The following is a 23,286-nucleotide window of genomic DNA, read 5'->3' as shown; positions in this document are numbered from 1 at the left end:
TCCAGTACGTATCCAGACCAGATGGTGGATCAGCACCTAGAAAGGACCTCTACATCCCTGAAAGACAGCGGAGACCAGGACAACTAGAGCCCCAGATACAGATCCCCTGTAAAGACCTTGTCTCAGAGGAGCACCAGGACAAGACCACAGGAAACAGATGATTCTTCTGCACAATCTGACTTTGCTGCAGCCTGGAATTGAACTACTGGTTTCATCTTGTCAGAGTAGAACTGGCCCCCCAACTGAGCCTGGTTTCTCCCAAGGTTTTTTTCTCCATTCTGTCACCGATGGAGTTTCGGTTCCTTGCCGCTGTCGCCTCTGGCTTGCTTAGTTGGGGTCACTTCATCTACAGCGATATTGTTGACTTGATTGCAAATAAATGCACAGAAATGATTTAAATAAACAGAGATGACATCACTGAATTCAATGATGAACTGACTTTAACTATCATTTTGTATTATTGACACACCGTTTTCCTAATGAATGTTGTTCAGGTGCTTTGACGCAATGTATTTTGTTTAAAGCGCTATATAAATAAAGGTGACTTGACTTGACTAAAGCAGGGTTCCTCAAATCTTACCCTGGAGGGCCAATCTGCTGCAGAGTTTAGCTCCAAACATTATCAAACTCACCTACCTGTGATTTTCTAATGATCCCGAAGACATTGATTAGCATGCTCAGGTGTGTTTGATTAGGGTTAGAGCTAAACTATGCAGGAAAGTGGATCTCTTGGGCCAGATTTGAATATCTCTAAATATCTCTAAAGAAAATTCTAATATAATTAGGATTAGAAATTACTTTAAATGTAATGATCAACAATGATCTTTTGTAGTCCCTTTGTCTGCAGTTTTTTTTTATTTGCGTCTCTTAAAATACTAGCATGGTCTTCTTTGCAATACTTATCATTCAGTTTAGTGGTTAAATAAATATAGAAACTTTGATTAAAACACATATTTCAATTTAAGTAGTTGTAACTTAAGTATAACGTCTCTGCAGGTTGTACACCCCTGAAAAGCGATCCATCAGCCAAGACTGTAACGCATATCTAAACATCTAGCAATGTTATCATGCAGACACTCATAAATAAGCTCCACTTCTGCTGGTTTTACTGTAATCTCTGGTTTTACTGTATCTCTACCTCAATTATCTCATGCCCATATCTCCACCAATGATCAAAAAATATCAACTTGTGCTGTAACTTTGAATCATAAATCATGCTCTACTGCCACTGTCAATTTTAACTTGCTCGGTGGTGGCTTAAAGACCTTTACTATTCTGTAAATGACTAATACTTGGCTCTGTCGAATGAGGTCAAAGAATAATTGAACTGAGCTGAATTGAATAAAAATATTACATTACCTACTTTATACTTGTGATTATAGCTGAAATGACTGATAACTGAGAATTTAGCTTAGAAGAAATCTTCATTTCATAAAGCATAGTTGAGACTGGAATTTAATAGGATGGTCCTAAAGTCATGATTATCTTTTGATAATCATGCATAGAATTTTAACCATATTACCAGTTGACTTTTAACTATAAATCCATATATTGTAAATCCTGTACAGTCAAACAGAATAATATTAAGAAATATGATATATCTTCACTGCTCGGGAAGTGAAAGAGTTGTGTTTGATAACTTTGAATACAAGAATACAGTAAAAAAAAGAAGTATGTTATTGGTAAAAATTTATTCCCCTGTTACTGAGTAGCATTCTTAAAAAAATAATAAAAGGTATTGGTATACTTAGGACAATGACATTGAACAACATCTACATAACTGCTTACCTAGACTCTAACAGACTGTACAGTTAAATCATAAAATCTTTGAAACATAAAAATACAGTAGACCATAGGAGAAATATTAAAATTGAGTGACAAACAATACAATTTCAAAATGTAAGCTACTGTACATAAAGTGAAGATATGCAATTTGTATGAATTACCATATTTCTAGATCTACACTTCATTATTAACTAACTCAACTAAAGAACATACTGTAAGTTGTAAATAACAGAACACAGCATTAATTAATATTACTACATCTAAAACTATTTAAAAAATAGTTTCAAGGGACAATAAATTACTCTGACAAATCCCATGCTTGGTTACAAAATTTGTTCTCATTCCGTTAACAACACAAACAAATGCATTTGTATTTTATAATTCCAGAGAACTATTGTGGTGAATCAGTAGTGCTTACATTTTTATCTATTGCTGCAATAAGCTGCATCTTAAAACACAGTACCACAAACTCCACAGGCATAATCTAATTTTAGAATGTTTGTAATGATTTCTATACGCATTCTTGTATATTTTAATAAACCTTTTTAAAAAATCTTCTGGCTTTGCACCTTTGACTTTTTTTGTTTTGAACACACGCATGCACATTTACAAATAATTTGTACTAACTAGAAAACCATTGCATCCAATTAAAAGTTTAAAGCTTAGCATCTCATCTTCTTTAACGGCTCATTATTCAGGGTTGGGAGTAGGTCAACAATGGGCATCAATTAAAAATGATCAAAAGATTGTGTGCTTTCCAATGTTTAGCATCAAGCCAGAATGTAAGGTGTATTACAGTAGGTGCACATAACAAATGTTTGACAGCTCAACATGTCTACTGGAGTATCTTAATGAGTGATAGGTGGCCACCTTGTGTACTCTTGTTCCATACAAAAAAACTCAACACACTCTCGTCCTTTTACAGCCTGAGCATAAAGAAGACCTCGTTGTCCGGGCTCACAGGGCTTTGTTGGGGTGGTCCTGGTGGAAGCTGGCTCAAAAGATCCAAGCTAACGCAGGGACTGTGGGCTACACTACAAGCTCCTTCAGGATTGCCACGCTCTTCGATGGGGCTCCCAGACATCCTAGTCAGGCTTTGGAGCCGCTGTCTCTCTTGGGCCTGCCTGGCTCGGTTAGCAATGTATCTCACCCGGCTCTGGCTCCGTGAGGAACTCCTCCTCAAAGGGGGTGTCTCCTCCTCTTCCTGTCCCGCTTCAGAATCGTTCCTACACTGAGCAAAGTCATTGCTAGTGAGGGGCTCCACATCAGTGAGCCTCTTGAGCTGCTCCGTTAGGTCATTCTGGGGCTTTCTGAGAGTTTTCCCTAGTTGACGGCTTGGCCTCACAATGAAACTGCGGCTAATGCTGCGATACTTGCTCTCGAAGTTACAGGCGATGTCGTCTGAAGTGAGATCTCCAAGACTCTTGGATTTGGAGCTGCTGTCCATATCTTTTGCCGAGGGGGTGGTTGATCTCTTGGAGCCACCAGAAGCTGCAAGAGTGGAAGACTGCTTTAAGCCCTCCATGTACAACCTGCTCCATGTGTGGCGCCTCTGCATGAGCCGGATGGGATCTTTCTCTGCAGCCAAAGGCCTGGGTTGTAACTCATCCTCTGGGTCGCACATCTCCCCATCCCGCAGGTTGGGGTTGGACTTGCTCTTGCTGACAAGCGAGACCTTGCATGCTACAATGGTCGACCGTGGCTGGCTGGTTCTGTTGGCCAATGGTACTTGGTTGTCCGAGTAGTCCCGGGCTGCACTAAGACAGGTAAGGCTCTTTCTGGAGAGGTTTGGCAAGGACAAATCAATCACAGTGTCATTGGACGAAATGCTGGAAGACGATGACACACTATCCCGATGGCTGCCGGGGTCGAGTTTGCTCCAGAGTCTGTCGTTTAAAGTGGCGTCGATAGAGACTTCGGGGACCACTGATGGGCCGTCTGTTTTTATCACTGCCTTCATTTGTCCTTCACTCTTGGTCCTTCTGACTGGGGTCCTCAGTCCCGTTTGCATGCTTCGTCCAATGTCTCTGTCAAACACGCCCTTCAACGCCTGCATCCTTTGAGAGCTCTGAGTGGTGGCTGTTTCCTTTATGGCATCTGTCTCTGTATGTCGTGTTTTTATTTCAGAATTGTTGGGATCACTGACTGCATTTTGCACATCCTCCTGGTCCGGCAATGGGGGCGTATTACATCCAATGTCAAGGTAATTTGTGGAAAGTGAAGAGTTGATGTGGCTGTTTCCAGAATCCTTGTCACTGGTGCTGTATGGACCAATACACTCGGTAAGTGCAAATGATTTCTGAATGTCCTCATTATTTTTCACAGGGCTGAGATTTTCCCCATTGGAAGATGTTGTTATTGCTGTGGATGGTGAAGACAATGTAGTGGAGGGACAATGTGGTGAGGTATTCACAGGGCTTTGTGTGGAAGTCAAAGGACTGTTCTCCTGAAATTCCTCAGTAGTGGATCCCAGACATGAGGTGTTCAGGGATGGAGTCAGACTCTGCACTTCAGGGTTTTCTGAAAGCACATGGCAAGTAGAAAAAAATTAGATATACACTAAATAAAAGAGCCAATTTTTTTTTAAAATACATATACAAAATTTGGTATAGTATAATGACAGTTAAACACACACACTCACACGATAACATAAAATGCATCATGAATGCCAACAAGACCAACAATATACAGCAATAATTTTGCACATGAATGAAATAATGCCTTTTTGCATAGCACATTTACAGCAAAACAAAATGAAAAATAAAGGTGAAGTGTGTATTTTATGTAGACTACCAAATGTTTAACTAATTATTGTCTTCTGTTGCTGCATTGTCAAAACACTATTTGATTGACCCACATTGACATGGTATTTATACTTTTGGGAAAATTCAACCTACAAATGCCTTAAAGTTTTCTCTGCATATTAAACTTGGATAGGAGTTTGAATGATGAAAAGTACACACTTCAGCTTTAAGCACAATTCAACAAAACCACATATTTAGACACAAATGTATTGCAAACATATAACATGCTATGTATAAAACTGGTCCCATGTGTTGTATTTAAATAATAACATAATACAATATAAAAAAAATGCATGTATTAATTAAATATATAAATTACATCTGGTGTATACAGCATGATCGATCAAAGGTGCAAAAGTAAATGCAAAAGTAAACAAAACATAAGGTTTTCATCATTCCTTCCTATGTTGCTTCCACTGTTCACTTGTTCTGTACTGTACATTAGTAATTTGTAAACAGAAATGTTTTAAGGCTGTATTAAACATATTTTTTTTCTTCTTGTGATGAAAATCCCTCGTCCATTGATGAAAGATTAATGTTTAAGCATAATCCAATGGAATTCAAGCCCAAATGCAAATATATATTTTTATCCCCATTTTGTCTTCTGAAAAACAACACACCTTTCCTCAAATACCATGATTTGGTCACATGTCCATATCATAAATGGTCAGACTTTATTTATTTTTTACCAATTCTCACTTTAACTAACTATTATCTACAACTTTTGCCTCAATAAACAACTTATTTGCTGCTTTTAGGTATGGGATTGGATTAGGGGATCTAAAATATTTTCATGCAGAATAAGGCATTAATATGTGCTTTATGAGTACTAATAAATGGCTATACTATTCTACACTATCCTACTAATCAAGACTTGGCTATTAATGGCAGAAATATAAATAGTTACATTTTATATCAGTTTCTTTGCACATGTTCAGTAAAGTGTATGATGTTGAATATAACACACAACACACATCATAATGAAAAAGGTTAAATAATTTCCAAAAAGAGCTTGTTTAAAATAAAATGTTGAAAAATCTTTTTACCTGGTAATTGGTCAGCCCCTCAGTTTTGCACTAAGGATAGAAAGCATGCAAGAAGGAAGGAACAAATAGAGGTTTTAACAAGTTAAGTGAAGATTGAAACAGAAGGACAGTGCAAAAGGGAGGGAGACTGGTACAAAACATATATGCTTTGTTCTAATATGGATTTATAGATACACAATAAAGAACGGGGACATGGAAAGGCAATGCTTAAAGATCTAAATATTTATGATTAAAATGGTTTAGCACCATCATCATTAGGAATTGAGAACCTACAATGTGGATGATACCTTAAGGAATAGGAAAATGCAGCTGCACTCACTCATTCATAAGTCATATGATAACCCCCAACTCCCAACCCCAAAATCAACATGCAAGAATGTAGTTAGCCAATATTCCCCATGTAGAAATCCCGTGATTTCAGGACCTAAAAGAGTAAAAGTTGAGCATCTGGTTTGTATTTGCTCAAGTGCGTGGGGGGAAAACACATCCTCTCTACTTACAAAAGAGTCTTGTGACTCTCACAGTCTTGTAACCGCACTAAAATCAGTTACATTGCTGCAATAGGCAGATAAAAACATACAAAACATGCATAGTTTTTAGAAGTGTCCCCACACCCACACATTTTGATCAATGAATTTCAATGACTTTCCCTTTTATTCATGATTATTGGATTTTTTTTAATAATGTAGTATGCATGTTTATATACAGTATGAGTTTTATTTACTATATTATATTCAACATTATTATAACATTGTATTAGTTTCAAGAGGACTTGAAAAAGCCCCCCAAAAATAGATTTTCAGTATCTTTTCAGAAAAAGTATCTTCATCTCAGAAGTTTGCCCTATTCCTTAGAACCCATAGAAACTAATTGCCGACTTAACACAACAATTTAAAACATTGTTGAGATCTCCAACAGTAATTTCTTTCCATTTAAGGGAAAAACATTTTCTTTTTAATGAAAGGCTGTTTTTTTCTAAACAATTACTTCAAAATCACAAAGAAGCATTGATGGGATGCCCTCATTGTGTCAGTTACTGATGCCCCTCTGTCACCATGCAGCTACATTCGCATTTAAATCTGGTTTCAGGATATTGATTTAAGGACACAGAAACGAAGAGGAAATGGTGCACATTAAAACCAGTTAATATTAAACAGTTATGCTAAGTATTTCTGTGACAGGATCCCATTGATGTAATTGCCCAGTTCTAGTGTGGATCAGCCTACATTGAGATGCCCACCATCCACAAGGTCTTTGGTGGGTATTTCTTGGGTTCCATCAACCTACTGAAAACTATTCTAGTGAGTCACTAGGGCATTCTAACAGCTAAAATCCATCTAACTATAAACACCTTACCAGCAAAAAACAAGGGGGATTTACTGCGGATCTCCTCCATTTTTTGAGCGAAAAGAGCATTCATCTCACGCTGCAGTGTCCCTGCGGCCCGCTTTCGGTTCTCCATTCCTCGTGTCGGGAATATGGTGGGTAGATCAAGACTGGTCAGACTGTCACAGCTGCTAGAGTCACTGTCAGACAATCTTTTGACATCATCCACAGATCTAGTCTCTTTGCAGTTGCTGCCATAGTTGGGTGGAGCAGGGCATTGCCGACAAAGGCTAGTTTTGCTGTCTGGAATTGGAGGAGGTGGTGTAAATGGGGACCGAAAGAGTTGGCGCGGTACGCTACATGAGCGATCATTTCTGACAGTGGGGTCCTCAGTGGGGTTAAGGGGTTGTGCGGCCAGTGTTTGTCTGGCCTTGGCCCTCGATCTAGGTAAGGGTACAGGCTTGAGTAGAGCCTGAGGATCTGGTTGGGGCTTTGAGTCAGTTTGGGCCAATGCTTGTGGTTTGAGAATGGGCTCTGGCTGAACTTGTCTGGAAAGTGTTGGAGACCGAGACACTCTTTCAGGTCCGAGGGGAGCAGGTTTGGACTGTGAAACCTTCCTCTCCAAGTCTGGACTCTCCTTGGAGCCAATTACACACTTTATGCAATTGGAAGTCATCCCAATCCGCCCAGAGCTGTTGATAGCAACACGGGCAAATACCCCTGGCTTCTCATCCAGTGGATCCAGGAGTCTCAACCTGTTGGCTCGCTTCAGCGGTTCGCTCATCACGCCCTTGTTTCGGTATTTTGTAGCACGGGGCTCAGGATAAAAGAAAGTACTCTTACCTTTACTGTCATCAGGGTGAAGCTGCCCGTTGGTGCCGTGACCCCATGATTTTGCAGATGCAGTATCTCCGTTGTGGTGGATAGGTGGCCCCTCTTCAGATTCCCGCTCCTCACTGGCGCCCTCAGAGCTGCAATCTTTTGTGTCAATGGAGATCTCAGGAAAGCCCCTCTTGACTTTGGGTTGGCCCTTGGTGGGGGCACTGGCTGTGCGGCGCAGGAGGTGAGCCCCAAAGGTGCTCTTACGGTTGAGCAGAGCAGCAGCATGGCTGTCGAGAGATGACTGCTTTGGGTTTCTGTGAAAGAGTCCTTTTATACCACTGACTGCTCGAACCTGCAATGGGACATTGGAAAAATCAGTAGGCAATATGAATCTAAGACAAATGGAATCATTTAAACAAGATGTGCTGAGGAATCTTAACTAGGTTAAATCGGCTTTCATAGATTCTTCTTCTAAATAATTAACCAAGCAAAAACTGCCTACCAATCCACTATGATATATTGTGCCCATCTGGAAAAATAACTTAAATCAACTTAAAGTGTCCCTTTAAAACCAACCCTGGCTCATTGGAAATACGTGTTTGTGGCGAGGTTTCTGCGATATTGATTCATGCATTTATCTCCTCCCATTTGGACTAATGTAATGCACTTTATTTGGGAGTGAGCCAATCTCTTATTTCAAAAGAGCAATTGGTCCAAAATGCAGCTGCGAGGTTCCTTACTAGTACAAAGAAAAGGGAGCATATTACTCCAGTTTTGGAAAAGCTGCATTGGCTTCCGGTTAAATATCGGATTCAGGGTAAGGTGTTGCTGTACGTTTATAAAGCTGTCCATGATATGGCTCCAGAATATGTTACGGACCTGGGCCCGGTTCCCTGATAACGCTCACTCTTAGCGCGCTAAGAAGACCTTGAAAGATATATCTTACCAAAGTTGTTTATGTTCCTGAGTGTGTTCCCCAAAGTGTCCCTTAGGAAACTTCTTAGCACACTGCCTCTTACGTCCGACGTTACAAGAGCGCTGTCCAAAGTGAAGGTGCTGAATTAGAAGGCATCGATTGCTCATGAATCGATTTTCCACTTCACGCGAATGTGCAATACAGCGTTAAGATAGGCAACACGTTCTATGCAAATGAAACATTCCTCAAATTATTACAGTAACATTAATTTTAACATAGTTTAAGTTATCAGTAGAATATAGACTATAAATTAAATTATCAAATGGTCAGTAATATGTTCACAAGATATGTTTTGACGGTTAGACGAACCGGGGATCCCTCGCTAATCATCCACCCTCCTTATCCCGTTTGTGTGACTTGTGCCGCTTCTTGACATGGGTTTAACGACTTTTATAAATTATATAATACACTTTTTATATTAATGTTAAGGTACTTTACAATCAGAATTGATTGGCAAGCAGCTGCAGTTACTTCTGTTAACTTCTGCGGTATTGATTGGCAATTGGTTTATGTTTTTAATAAAAAAAGCAACCTATCTACAATGAACAGAGAGAGAGAGAGAGTTAGATACAAAAATGCGGTGGGGAAGCAACGTAAAAAAGGGCACCAAGCCTCTCGTCAGAGGAACTTGAAGTTTTGCTGGACATTACCACCAGGTCGGAGATCACACCCCTGTGGTCCACTATAACCTGCACGTTTATGGCCGCGTATACTTTTGCGATATGTACGCCTGATCAATCACTGATGGATTGGCGATAGGGATGAGTGTGCCATCCACCAGGATGTAATCCCCGGCATGGTGCAGAAGGGCGTTGGTGACAGTGTGGACGCACCTCCACACCGAGGTCTTGATTAGGCCATAGCCCTCTCCCACGACCTCGATGAAGCTCTCTGTAGCAAAAAAAAAAAAAAAAAAAAAAAAAAAACAGAACAGAAACGTAGCACTGGCCTTCGGGGCTTAAAGCAAAATTCCGCCGTATTTGCCTGGAAAGCGCAGGTCGGAGAAGGTCCAGTAGCTCCATAATGAGTTGTCTTGAGAGGAATTTTTTTTTTTTTATATTGCCACGTCAGGCAAAATGTCAAAAGGGCTTAAGTTTTGCTGAATTATAAAATTGACATGGACAAAACGGCTCCGCGTCCGTCTTTGATTCAATACAAGGACACGTTGGATCGCTGCTAGTTGGTCGCTTACTGGACTCCACCATGCTTACCCATTTATAGATCTTAGCCATTTAGAGCCAAATTGTTTGCCAGATTTTAAAGCGAATTGGCAATCAATTTTTTGATAATTACATTATGAAAAAGCCTAGGCTAATTACCACCATATTAGTTCTGATACCACATAAAGTCAACTTCATAAATAGGCCTGTATCCATTGCGAACATAATTTATTTTGAGTCTTAAAAAATAACAAAAAATCATTGTTGAGCCACAACATTGTCAACCTACCATAGTTTGACTTGTACTTCGCTGCGCTGGTTTCTAAAGACTGCTGTAAAGTAGCGTCTTGAGCTCAAACATCGCTAAGAGAGAGCTTACGAATGGTCCAGACCAACCTTATGAAAGTGTGACTTACAGAAGATATACTTAGCGTACGAACGTGTCGGGAATCGTGCCATAAGGTTAAGAGAGAGGTTAAGGAATAGGTTAAGAGCTACTTAGCGATAAGAACGTTTTGGGGAACCGGGCCCTAATTCATTTGAACTCTGGTAGATCTCAAAGATCATTGAACTGCTTACTGCTCTCAGTTCCAAAATCACCTGAAAACAAATAGACATTGTGCATTTTCAGTTGCTGTCCCAAGAATGTGGTATACCGTTCCACCTGACATCAGATCTGCACCCTCAGTTGATGTTTTTAAGTCTTGCTTGAAAACATATACGTTTTCCATGGCTTTTTTTTTTTTTCCTGTGACCATTGTGCACTCTACATCCATATATTAAGCTAAATCATTTCTGACAGTTAACATAATTTTAGTACTGATCGATCATCGTACTGATAATAATTTTAGAATTAAAATAAAATTGACATCAGCGTAAAATAAGATATGAAAACATGTCATGTTGGACTAATTTAAACACTTTCTGCGTCAGGAATGAATCAGTTATGCATGGCACTCACAGTCAAAATTTTGCCATTTATTTGCTCTTAAAGCATAATTTAAAAAAAAATCAGTGAAAAAAGAAAATTATTAGGGGCACAAGGCAGGAATCGACGCAAAGAAAAGGAGCGGGAAAAAAAGAACAATTAAGAGGTAAAAATCACAAGTTAAAGACATGTGTTATGTAGCCTAGTATTTTGAAATATCCTTTTTAAAACATCTGGCAACACTGACACCGTGAAATGAGTTAACTGCTTAATTTTACTTAATTTTATTTTATTTACTTTTAAAACCCTACCCTAACCCTAACCTAATTTCCAATGAGCCTGGGCAGTTTAAAACCATAAAACCAGACTAGCCTAAAAAGTGGATGAAAGAGCTGGTTTTCCCAAAAGCATTGTAAGCCAGCGATTTCTACAATCTACAGAAGTTTATGACACTTTTGGGAAATGCAGTCAAGCTTAGTGGCAATCTAATCTCACTGGGGTGGTTTAAGGTTTTCAGTTTAGTATACGTACAACTATTTTTTTTTTTCATACCAGCAACATAATTTGATGAGAACCCTACTATAATAAGTTGCCAAGTAGTATTAATCTACAAGTTAAGTTATGTTCTAATCTAATGCAACTTAAACAGTGTTACCATTGAAATCAGTGACAATTTAAATGACAAATGTTATCCCAGATGTAGCAGAATTTGGAATCAACAGACAAAATGTGGGTTAACACAGACCTTTAAACATGAAGATGCGGACAATGTTGGAAATTTGAGGTGATAGCATTAATAACTATGAAATGGGAATAAATGTCAAGTGAAAGGTGACGGGACATTTATGTCCAACCATCTCTGATTAAAAAAAATGACTCTGGGTGATCTATTTTGATTCATGCTAAAACAATGCCTAACTTGCTTGGAAATGAGACGCAAGGTATTGAAATCTTTATTATATTATGTTACTCAAATAAATTAAACTAAAACTAGCAATTTTTCAAATTATCTGCACAACACCCAGAGTCATTTCATGAAACGTGTTCAAGTAGATCCAAGTGAGACTCTTCGCTAATATTGCGTCAATAACTTTCATGCATTTGTTTGTAATTTTAATGCATTTATGCTAATCTACACAATTACCACAACAAGAGCAAGATATTTCTTTGGCTCAGAAAAGGGATGCAAAAAAGTACCTGCTAAAGTCCAGCTCTCATAGTAGACACTCATAATCATGGATAAGAATAGAGAGGACGTAACATACAGTACTTCACAAACCAAGATAAACGCATCTCTCTCATGGACTCTACAGCTTGAGTGCTGTATTACTGCAAACCAGCCAGCCAAAACCCTATCATGGCCCTTAAATGCCCTGAGTTAAGTGAAATAGGAGTGAACGCTGTCGCCTGCTTTAGGGACATTGACACTGGATCTGCTTTAGGGGTCAATGAGAATGCAGCCAAGGAAGAAAGTCACAGTTATGTCACAACTCATTTTGTATGAGTTGGCATGGTGAAGGCTAGCAAATGAATCAGGGCTTAACCGCTCACTGTGTGGGGGAGGGCGGGGTTTGCAGGGAGCATGCAGGGTGCTGATTGGGTCTCACTACACCTGAGTTTTGAACGAGGATCCTAACAATTTCCTGCCTTTATAGACAGCTTTTGGACTAAGATGGGTGCACTGAAATCACAAACATAAGAGAAAGAGAAGTAAGAAAAAAGAGAAAGAGGGAGAAGGGGAAAAACAGACAAACTACACAAATAACATTTGTTGTCGACGCTGAATGTTTAGGACACAAATTATGGACAAAAGCATGACATAATTAAGCAGTGAGCATGTTTACAACATCATGTGGCACTTTTTACGAACAGGATCAAACGGTCATATTCATTTTTTCATAGCATTAATGGCAAAAAAAGAAAAGAAAAGGAAAAAAGATTGTTAATAGATATATTGAAAAATAGAATAGATGACATATAATTCATGTAGCTTGGGAAATAGGTAGATAGATGTCTGTTCTATTTGCATTAACATGTTTTAAAAATATATATTTATTTACAAGTATAATCATACATACATTTTCTAATTGAATCTATTAAAGTGAATCTAATGATTGTAGATTAAATTCAGTGAATCTACAATCATTTTACCCATTTTGCAAAGGATTACATATAATTTTTATTTTATTTTATAATTGTACACATTTTATGCTTCTGCTTTTAATATTCATCTAAAACAGATTAAAATCACGTAAATCAGGATTGTATACAGACCTGAATCAGATTTGAGTTACAGAGTTGGAATCTTTTAGCACATGACAAGAATGTTATCTTTCTAAACGTACAGCTCTTGGCACACAATAACACCAACATTTATTTTGCCTGCAAACCACAAGTGCTCACCTTACTGGTTATGTCATTTACTGCAACATGAACAAAGATGGAAGCTTCCTCCATGCCTTCCAAATACACATGTCGGTAACCTGACAATCAAATATACTAAAATTATGGATGCACAACATTGGAAAAACATATATCCCAAATGCCCGATATGTCAAAAATACTTTTTCTTATATAAAAAGAAGTGTAATATGTAAACAAAGGTTGGTACCGGGAATCATGCTGTTAAAGGCGATTGTCCTCTGGCCAATAAAATCTTGGCCAATTGGGTCATGGTCCCAAACCAGGAAGCGTATAAGAGCAATCTCTGGCATGTGAAGAGTGAAGACAAGTGTCTCCTCCCACATAGGATTGAAACCTGAGGGAGAAAGATAGAGTGGGGAAAATTAACATGAATTTATGCAGATTAAATGAAAGAAAGAAAGGATTGGAGGTGTCAGAATGTTCATCACCTGCCATTTGCACTCCAACAAAATTACCTGCTTGACCTTCACAATCCAGGCAAAATAGGCCACTTAACTTAAATTGCTTGCCTCAGAGTGACTGAATTAAACTGAGTATTTTTACACTCCAATAATATTCTCTTGGACTTATCCATTGTACATATTTGACAGCAGATCTATAGTCCTTTTTGGACAAACGTTCTAACATACAAGTTGACAGAGATCAGTTTCAGTATTCTGTACCCTATAGCGTCTGAGGTCCCACAGGGCTCTCTCCTTGGACCAATGCTGTTCTCTTTACACATGTTGTCATTATAAAATCGACCCATACTGAGTGAGCGGCTCCCAGGCCCGGACTGGTTAATCGGGACCACCAGGAAGATTCCTGTTTTTGGGCTGCGTGGGCCAGTGTTGTCATGCCACTTGGTCAAACTATGCTGTCCCTAGACTGCAGCACTATATTATTATTTTCACTAGACCATATCAGTAACAAACTCTTATTTGTTAACTAATCGTTCTTTTTGCACAAATCATTGTTTTATTTGTGAATGTTAGAGGAAGTGCTTTAAGACCAAGCAGAATTCTCTGCCGGCTGCTCTTGGAACTTCAGGGCTGAAAATGAGTCCCACTCCGCCCCTGGTGGTTCCTCAGAATTCCTCTCCAAAATTATCTCCATTACAGCCACTTCATGTCTTAAGACATACAGAAAATAAGCCCATTTTCAAACCTCTATTCACCAAGCCAATTTCTCAGAGTTATCTCTTTACAACTTTTTGTAAAATCTTTTGTATCTCAATACCACTCTACATGCACCTGTGAGTTGCTTTAGTAAGAAAGCGCCTGCAAGAAAATAAATGCAAATGTAAATGTAAATCGAGTTCATGAATTATTCGTTTTTTGGTCATCATGAGATGCAGGTTGGTATTATACCTGGCACAAGTATCATGCATAAATTTATCACCCCTCTTCCAAACAAACACAAATAACAATGACAACTCCAAATAATAGTCTCACAGTTTAATGATACTTTAATAACCAATCCCCCACAATTACAGGTTAAATGGCAAGCTGTGTTGTTGTTTGTGTGTGTAATATAAAATCTGTCATGGGATATTACTCTCTCACCATTGTCATCAACCACCCTGGTTTGCTCTTTGCAGCAATCCACTGGTAGACCGATAATCTCCACTTCCACAAATGGGTCGATTATCTAAAAAAATAAAAATAATAATAATTAAAAAAAAAAACACATGAGAAAAAAGCACTTTGAAATAATACAAACATCTTTTTAAACATCTCAAGATAATTTAAATGCATACCTGTGTTTAGGAGTGATTTGTATACTGTTATTACTTTGGATTTATGATGATTTGCTGTAGTCCAATGATTGTATAATTTTGCATGAATCATAAGTGCACATTTTTGTTTTGTCAAAAATAAATAAAAATACATATATTTTATTGGATATCAGGGTTTACATTTCACAATCTAACCCTAAATAAAATGAATACAATTTATACAATTAAATCCCCCTTATTTTTCCTCACTTTATATTCAGTTTCATTTATACTTTACAATATGGAAGTTAATGCATTGTAACCTAATTGTACATTTTTCCATGGCATGCATGAATTAGTAGGGATGAATCAGAGGCATTTAAATTTCTCAATAACTAAATGTTTTATTACAGTAATGTGTGCTAAAGAAACCTGACAGTCAAAATAAGCTTTAAAACTAAAATGAAAGGAACAATGATTCAGAATAATTCTGGATTTGTGATTTGTGTTGCTCTCTTTCAATGACAGATGTGATAGATAGATTAAATTGTCGTGGAAATCAATCATTTTGGCAGGCTGATCTGATCCACAGGGTCAATGAAATCCCACAAAGCAGGGTAAACCCACAGTGAGTGACAGTTTTAGTGATTATAATTGGAATTAAAATGTTCTACTATAGTCACACTGATCATCTTCTATGTACAAAATGAATACCAGTTCCCTGAACAACATATGGGGTCTAACTTGGGAGGCCAATCATCTCTGAGTTTAAGAGAAAACACCAATGAAAACTGGCTAGCGGATTTTGCATGCTGAGCCACTCCTTGTGCCTACAGACATCTTTGTGTTCGTTAGGAGCTGTTCCTGGTTGTTGTGACGGCGTAGTACAGTACGATCCCGTTTTGTCTGTGTCCTTCTGGATGCGGTCGTTTCCTGTTCTCGGTTGATGGTCACAAGATTTGTCTTCAGTGTCTGGTCATCCAACATGTTGAAGCAGAGCTCATAAATGATTCATGTGTATGTTATGGGTGTAAGAGCATGGCATCGCTGCGATCACGTCTCTCACTCCTCAAGGGGAGTGCAGCAGACCCCTCTACCACCACCCATCCCGGTTTCCCTGGCTGGCACTCTGAGAGATCTTAGGGTGACTGTGATAGTTTCTCTACTGGACCACGGACTCTCATTCCCCCCGCAGCACATGTCCCATGAGTTCAACGATTGGTTCTGCTTGGCCGTCTCGTGCTGGTCCCAGTGTGTCTTTCAGTGCACTGCCTGAAGATCAGATGTCAATTGCAGCATCAGGGGATGGACAATCGGCCTCTGAGGATGAGGATTTGGCGGGGGTTGCCCCCCTCAGGTGTTGTCGCTTGCCTGGGCAGCTGCGTTCTGCTCCGGTTCATTTCTTCCCAAAGGTGCATTAAGAGGTGACAAAGTCAAGGATGGCCCCTTTACGGCCAGAGGCAGCTTGTCTTCCTCCTTCGTCCTCAGGGGGTACGTAGATATTCCTGGGGTGGAGGGAGCCATTGTTGTGCATCTGTGCCTGCAAAATGCTGCCACTTGGAGAAATCGTCCTCGTCTCCTGTCCAAAGCCTTGGTGAAAGAGGGCATCAAGGGTGAGAATGAGGAGGCGGTGTGAAGAGCAACCTGGCCAGCTATTTCTCCTCACCACACGTGGATGCGAGAACCTTTCTTCTCCCAGTAGAGTTCCCTGGTTGCCATTCCCTGGTCGAGCATCATCCAGCACTACGGCAGTCATACTTGGCAGATCAGTCTGATGCCAGGCCCAGTACTGGTACACTTGTACTGGGCTAGGTGTGCATTTGGCTTGATTCCCTATGGGTAATCCCAAATGTGTATTCTTTCACGGTAAGTTTTCCCTCTTGGCAAACCTGTGTCTTCCCTTGACAGACCCGCTCTGTCAGTCTCTTATGGCAGCTGTTCCATCCCTACTCTAAGGTAGAACCTGCCTCAGAGACCTATTCCATATGTAGTACTGCCCATTGGGTCAGTCCAAATCAGGATCTCCATGTCACCTCCCTAAGGGTAGGATTTGGTCTCTGTAGTGACCTTTTTTCATAAGGCTCGCTTCCCCATTGTTCTGCCAAGTTGAAAGAACAAATTGTGAAGATTTGAAGCAATCTTTCACTGAAGGTTGAAATCCTTTCCAAAAACCTTTTGTGAGCGGAACAGCAGCGTGGCTTTCTCCAGCAGTGATGTACTCACCCTTTTGGTGCCCTTCGATACCAAGGTCAGTGAATTTGCGCTGGGGCTTTTGTGACACGCCACAGCTTGTCGACAATTGCAGCACCACAGAGTTGTGACAGTGTTTAGGTTGTGGTGTTTTCCATGGACCCCATATGTCGTTCCACATAACTTGTAGTGACCAACAGTACGTCTCGGTTATTTAGGTAACCCTCGTCCCCTGATGGAGGGAATGGAGACCTTATGTCCCCATGCCACAGCCTTGAACTATTCGCTGTTGCCAGAAAATGTTTCTGGGCTCCTCAGCATAAAACCTGAATGAGTGGATGCATGCTGTCTCTTTATATACTTAAAGGCACGGGGAGTGGCTACAGTGGAGCTTGCAAAATGCACTAGCTAATTTTCATTGGCATTTTATCTTTACCTCAGAGATGATTGGCCTCCCAAGTGAGATCCCATACGTCGTTCAACATAATGTCTTCCTTCCCTCCATCAGGGAATGATGGTTACATACATAACCGTGATGTTTTGTTATTGTCTTGACTTACCTCTCCTCGGTCACCGAGCATGGAGTCTTTAGGCTTGGGTAACTGCTGGCCGCTGATGATCTTAAGAACCAATTGTTTTTTCAACCGCCCTGGTAAAGGATCCTCAGCCACTGGATTAAATGAACCTGTAAGAATAAAGAAAGGACATATTTCTGCACTTACAATTCCATAATCATATCGTAACATCAACAACTCTTTGTTAAATTCCCAGTCTGCTTTGCTAATACACTAACAGTAGATTCACAAGCACTGACTTATATTATTTAACTTCTATATTAAGTATATATTTATAACTTGATCTTGAATGTTTACTAAATAAACAATTTTCTTTGATAAAAAGGCAGAATTTTGTAAAGGAATATTCTATTACACTAATGTTTGTTGATATAAACACTGTATTATAATGGTTTTGGGAAGTTAAATTAAAATAATATAATATAATATTTTAAAATATGACAATAACAGCATAGCAATATGCTCCTTGTGGATCTACACTACAATGAAACATCAGCATGACAAAAAAAAAAACACTTCACTTAAAGCCTTCATGCATAATGCATTATAAAAGTCTTCTTAATGTATGTTATAATGCATTATATCTATTCATTAATATTCATGAACCAAGATTAAATGATTATAACACGACATTTTTTGTCGTTTTAATGTGTTATATTTTTTATAAGTGTAACAACGAAATAGATTAGTATTATAATTTATTATAACTGGTTACAGTTAGTTATGAGATCATACAATGCATGATTAGGTTCATTACAGAGCAAATTAATTTTATAATGCATTATATATAGAGACTTTAAGTGTTACCAAAATCTGAAGCAGGGAAACATTAATACAGACAGAAATACATCTAGCAAATGTAGGCACTCACCTTCACACATACAGGCAGGTTTCAGGATGTAACCACAGTTGCCGTTGCAATAAAACTTGGCTCTGTTGAGCTGCAGCACTCTGCCCTCTGTCTGGTAGTTCAAAGCCACTGCACAAAAGCCATCATAATTCACTGACTTTTACGATTCATATTTACAAGCATATCTCTGGTGTTAGGGGCATTTTCAGCAATTGAATGTACCCTTTTATTATTAGTATTTTTTTGTAAATCCAGTAGTGTCTTCCAAGAATTAAATCATTTTCATATTAAATTAAAATACTAGAGCGTAGCAGTGAGCAGCAGGTTCCCAGTATGTTTCAGACACACTGTTTATTCTTGGTTTCTCCATTAAACAGAAATATTTGTTTGTGGGTGGACTGGCGTACCTAGATGGCAGCCGGCGCTCCAGAAGGGCTGTGGGTTGAAGTTGCTGGAGTCCACGCGGTAAGGGGAGGGGTAGATCCGCGAGAGCTGCCGCTGGTTGAATCGCATGAATTGCACCGTCTTCTGCTGCATTACCTGATGGGCCTTGGTCTCGCTCATCGAGGATACCTGCCAACCGCTGCTGCCCACTGCAACACACACACGCATGACGTGAAAACATACACTGGCACATATCCACTGGACTGCAACCATTTGAACGGATCAGATGGAGCCATATGGAGGATGAGTGCCATTTAAAAATAATGAAGGATCAATTTATTCATTTGAAAAATATAAATTATGCATAAGTAAAGAATTTTGTCAGTGATTGGACAGATGTTACTGGAAGAGAGCTGAACTGGACTGAATCATCAATGTAGTGAACTTTAACTGAAAAATGACTCTTGAGAAACTATTTTCCAATTTTTAATACTGTAAAGCTGCACGATTCATTGTGTAAGCGGCCCTCCATAAATAGATTGGGCCTAGGATATATTTTTCATCATTTTCATAATCTGAATCTCAGATATAGTCACATATATTTTCTGTTCTTCTCACCTTGTGCCTCAAAGTCTGGTGTGCCCACAGATTTCGTGTATACCAGATCAGAGAGTGCTCTTGATAGCTTCATTGTTTTTTTCTTTCTGTTAAAACAGATTACATTTACAGACATACAATACAGTATGTAACCACCTTTATGACAATATCTAAACGCACACGCCATGAGTGATTCTGCCAGTACCTGCTGTGATGCACTGCTGCTTTAGACGCCCCACTCGAGCTCTCCGGATCGGTGTCCGTGTCCTCAAAACTGGAGGACTTCCTCAGTTTACTTGTCTTTTTCTACGGTGAACAGATGCAGCTGAGGTGATGCAGTGTTAATTAAGTCAACATGTCACATATAACACACAGTCAGCCGGTCATTAGAAGAAAATAAACTCTGAATGTAGTATTCCAGGGAGCTATATACAGGTTATTATTTCATTCTGGATGAATAATTGATATAGGTAGAAGACAGATGCATTTTTCAGTGTGTGCAGTATCTTGTTATGAGAGGAAACAGGGTTTTTGGATTAGTTTGGGTCCGTATGCATAATGATATCTAAGACTACCTTGCGTTTGGAGAAGCTCCCCATGAAAGATCGACCCTGACGTTTGCTGCCACCAGCGTTGGCCTCGTCTCCTGTGTCAGTGCTGTCTTCTGCTTTTCCCTGTATTATAAAAAAAGATGCATTGAATTGCAAATATGGACAGGAATATATACATAAATGTATAAAATTATCATGACAGTAAAAAAAAAAAAAAAAAAAAAAATTATATATATATATATATATATATATATATATATATATATATATATATATATATATATACATTTTTTTTGTTGTTGAATCGAATAGAAAATAATAAAAAAAGATTTTAATAATATTACATTAAATATTCGGTATATCAGTATATTCAGAATATCAGTATAAAACTATATTCAATATAGTTTTATAGTTCAGACTCTAGTTGAGGAGGGAGTAAAAAAAAGGCCTAAAACTGAGCAAAAGTATGCACTTTGTTGCAGTTCATATTTATATTGCTGAAAAATAAGATGCAATTCAGCCTGGGATGTAACTCAGCTGATACTTGTGTTTTATTTGAAGTATCTGCTCTACTGTTGTAAATCTATCACTGTCACTCTGTATCTGCTAATAACAGAGATTCGATTTAAATGCTAGTTTTATGATCCAAGCTTTGTAGTTTATGTTGTGGCATAACACAATGAAATGATGATTGAGAGAACAAATAAACATTTCTCAAAAGCCTGATGTATGATATACAGTATTAACATTTTAACATGATTTTTTTTTGTTAAAATAGTAGGAGAGATAGCAGATTTCTGACTTATTCTTTGACACAACCAGTAGGTGGCGACAGCAACTTATCCCTTCAAAATATCCAGTAAATGGGACTTCTCATGGAGAGCAGGATTTATCTTGCTGGTACAATGATTCACTTTTACATTTTTAGTTTTAAGGGCACATGAAACAGACTGTTCAATTATAAGTGTCAAGGAGAGGTGGACTTCGGGGGATTTTTTAAAAATAAATGTATAGCATATGGCCAATCTACGCATGCTCTCCTGTATCTCTGTAGGCCGTCAAGGACGGTGGTGAGAAAAAACCTCTGTGTGCAATCATGTGTCTAATGTCTAAGCCTCGAGTCAGTCCTTAAATAACCACACAGCACACATCTGTACAAGGACAAACCTAAGCTAATTAAAGCACTTGCTGAATTGAAGTGAGAATGAGTGAAATGTAAGAGAACAGGTAAGACTGTGTTGTTTCCTCTCCTGGAAAGGAAGGAGTGAGGTGTATGTACAGGTGCTGTGGGTGAAGTGCAGCATATTAACCTTCAGCGCGGATTTGTCAGCTTTTCCCGTCGGCGGCAGGGCTGCGATGGTAAAACTGTCCGGATCTTCCCGGTCACGAATCTTTGACTCCTTCATGAGGTTATCTAATTTTTTCTTTGCAACATTTTCCGCCTGCTTCCTGTTCATAGATGTCTGGAAATGGAGACGGGGAGAGAAGTGAATTTGAACCGACTTAGCATTGTGAAAGCATCTGCAGGGATCATGAAGGTCAAAACCATTCATCAAAATATCTAACTTAGTTTAATTTACACACGGAGAAAAATTCACGCCATTTTGCATTAAAAAATTACGATTTAGAGAGCGGAGCTTTCATTCAAAATGCACGAGTCTTTTAGGATTCACTGAGAGCCTTTTGCATAAAGTACAACTGAAATGTCCTGCTAAAAAGACATGACAGATGTAGAACAACCTGAAGAATTAAAGATAAGTGTGCATCTCATTAAACTTTCAATAACTTGACCAGGTGATATTTCAGCATCAAATGAAAAGAAAGTAAAGAACAAATATATTTCACATTAAGAAAATGCAGACTAACTCTAGCACCATTAAAGGCATTGCATTTGCATTTGCAACATTACTTTCATGACAATTAAACATATTAAATTTCTTGAGCTGTTCAAAATTCGAACACACTACTCTTACTTATTTTTTAATGCAATGCACTCGATTTCATCTTCTGTTTTCAGTGGTTAATGAACATTATCTACTATTAAAAAAATACTAAATAAAAATAAATAAATAAAATAACAACACTTACATCTCCATTCATCAGCTTACAGTCGTCCTCCATCTCATCGGCGCTGTCTTCATCAGACACGTCCCCCTCCTCTGCATTCTCATCTATATTTGGGGGCAGTTTTTTACCCTATGAGCAAACATACAGAAAACATGTCAATACACGATTTGTGAAGTGCATCTTTGGATTTGAATACTTGAATAGGGAAGTTTCTGGGACTAGGCTCTTCTGGCACTAACAGCATCTTACAAGACAATTACAACCCAGGGGACCCATGGCTACTTAAGTTGCTTTATCAGTAAATGCAATGATTGACTGGCACAGAACAGCACTCTTGATGTACTGACTGCAGATATACAGCACTGACATTGACAGGGACATTAACAGAAAGAGACCAGCAGTATACAGATGACAGAAATGGGTTAATCAATAGCGATTAATCAATCAAACAATGTCTGACTCTAAAAGAGTACTTCGTTCTAGTTATGTGCTGTCGTATTATCAGCTGCATTACGTAAAATAAATTCTTCTTCGTCAGTGATTCAATTTTAAGTATTTGAAAAAAGTGTTAAGTACCTATGACTGCATCTCAAATGCATTGAGTTAATGTTAATCTGGTTTTCCTAATGAATGATGTTCAGTTGCTTTGAGGCAATGTATTTTGTTTAAAGCACTATATAACTAAAGGTGACTTGATTTGACTTGAACATAACAAAGCAGCGGTTCAGTGCGAGTGTATTTTGAAACACGCAGTCTGTTCGCTGGGCTCCCGGTGGCCACGTGCTCCATGATCCACAGCCTGTGCCGAGCAATTTGTCAATACCATGGCCGGCCCAGTTTGCAGTTCAGAATCCAGTCTCTGGTGGGAACGTCAGTACGTCTTGCAATTATAGCTCAACTCGCTCGCCCAGCTGCTCCATCTACGGCCCAGTTTTCAACCCTCACACTTTATTAAAAGAACAGGAGAGGGCTACACTTCAGCAAATAGATTTTATATCATTAAGACTCTACTGTTTTGCTGCTCTTAAAGGTTTTCTGAAAGAAAAAGACTAGCGACTGTGCAAAAAATGGACACTCATCTAAATGCAATGTTCCTAAAATATCA

General features: G+C 38.8%; 1 protein-coding gene across 7 annotated transcripts in view; it reads right to left on the bottom strand.

Annotated features, from left to right (window-relative positions):
* Nucleotides 1–1,726: 1,726 nt before the first annotated feature.
* LOC113107833 (1-phosphatidylinositol 4,5-bisphosphate phosphodiesterase eta-2-like) overlaps nucleotides 1,727–23,286 on the bottom strand; it is a 113,868-nt gene continuing 92,308 nt past the window's right edge. For 6 of the 7 annotated variants that reach the window (XM_026270599.1, XM_026270598.1, XM_026270595.1 and 3 more), the window contains 13 exons: nucleotides 22,203–22,310; nucleotides 21,425–21,577; nucleotides 20,139–20,237; nucleotides 19,769–19,869; nucleotides 19,585–19,670; nucleotides 18,990–19,175; nucleotides 18,604–18,711; nucleotides 17,718–17,842; nucleotides 14,816–14,900; nucleotides 13,459–13,605; nucleotides 13,251–13,330; nucleotides 7,805–8,135; nucleotides 1,727–4,305 (listed from right to left, as the gene is read on the bottom strand). In XM_026270599.1, coding sequence (XP_026126384.1) covers nucleotides 2,705–4,305; nucleotides 7,805–8,135; nucleotides 13,251–13,330; nucleotides 13,459–13,605; nucleotides 14,816–14,900; nucleotides 17,718–17,842; nucleotides 18,604–18,711; nucleotides 18,990–19,175; nucleotides 19,585–19,670; nucleotides 19,769–19,869; nucleotides 20,139–20,237; nucleotides 21,425–21,577; nucleotides 22,203–22,310 — 3,210 coding nt within the window. In that variant the 3' untranslated portion in view covers nucleotides 1,727–2,704. Of the gene's footprint in view, nucleotides 4,306–5,635; nucleotides 5,666–7,804; nucleotides 8,136–13,250; nucleotides 13,331–13,458; nucleotides 13,606–14,815; nucleotides 14,901–17,717; nucleotides 17,843–18,603; nucleotides 18,712–18,989; nucleotides 19,176–19,584; nucleotides 19,671–19,768; nucleotides 19,870–20,138; nucleotides 20,238–21,424; nucleotides 21,578–22,202; nucleotides 22,311–23,286 lie in introns of all 7 variants that reach the window. The other variant, XM_026270602.1, reaches the window with a different exon arrangement.

This window comes from Carassius auratus, chromosome 8 (genome assembly GCF_003368295.1).
Source record: "Carassius auratus strain Wakin chromosome 8, ASM336829v1, whole genome shotgun sequence".
NCBI classification, from domain to species: Eukaryota; Metazoa; Chordata; class Actinopteri; order Cypriniformes; family Cyprinidae; genus Carassius; species Carassius auratus.
This window is presented reverse-complemented; position numbering and strand designations above follow the sequence as displayed.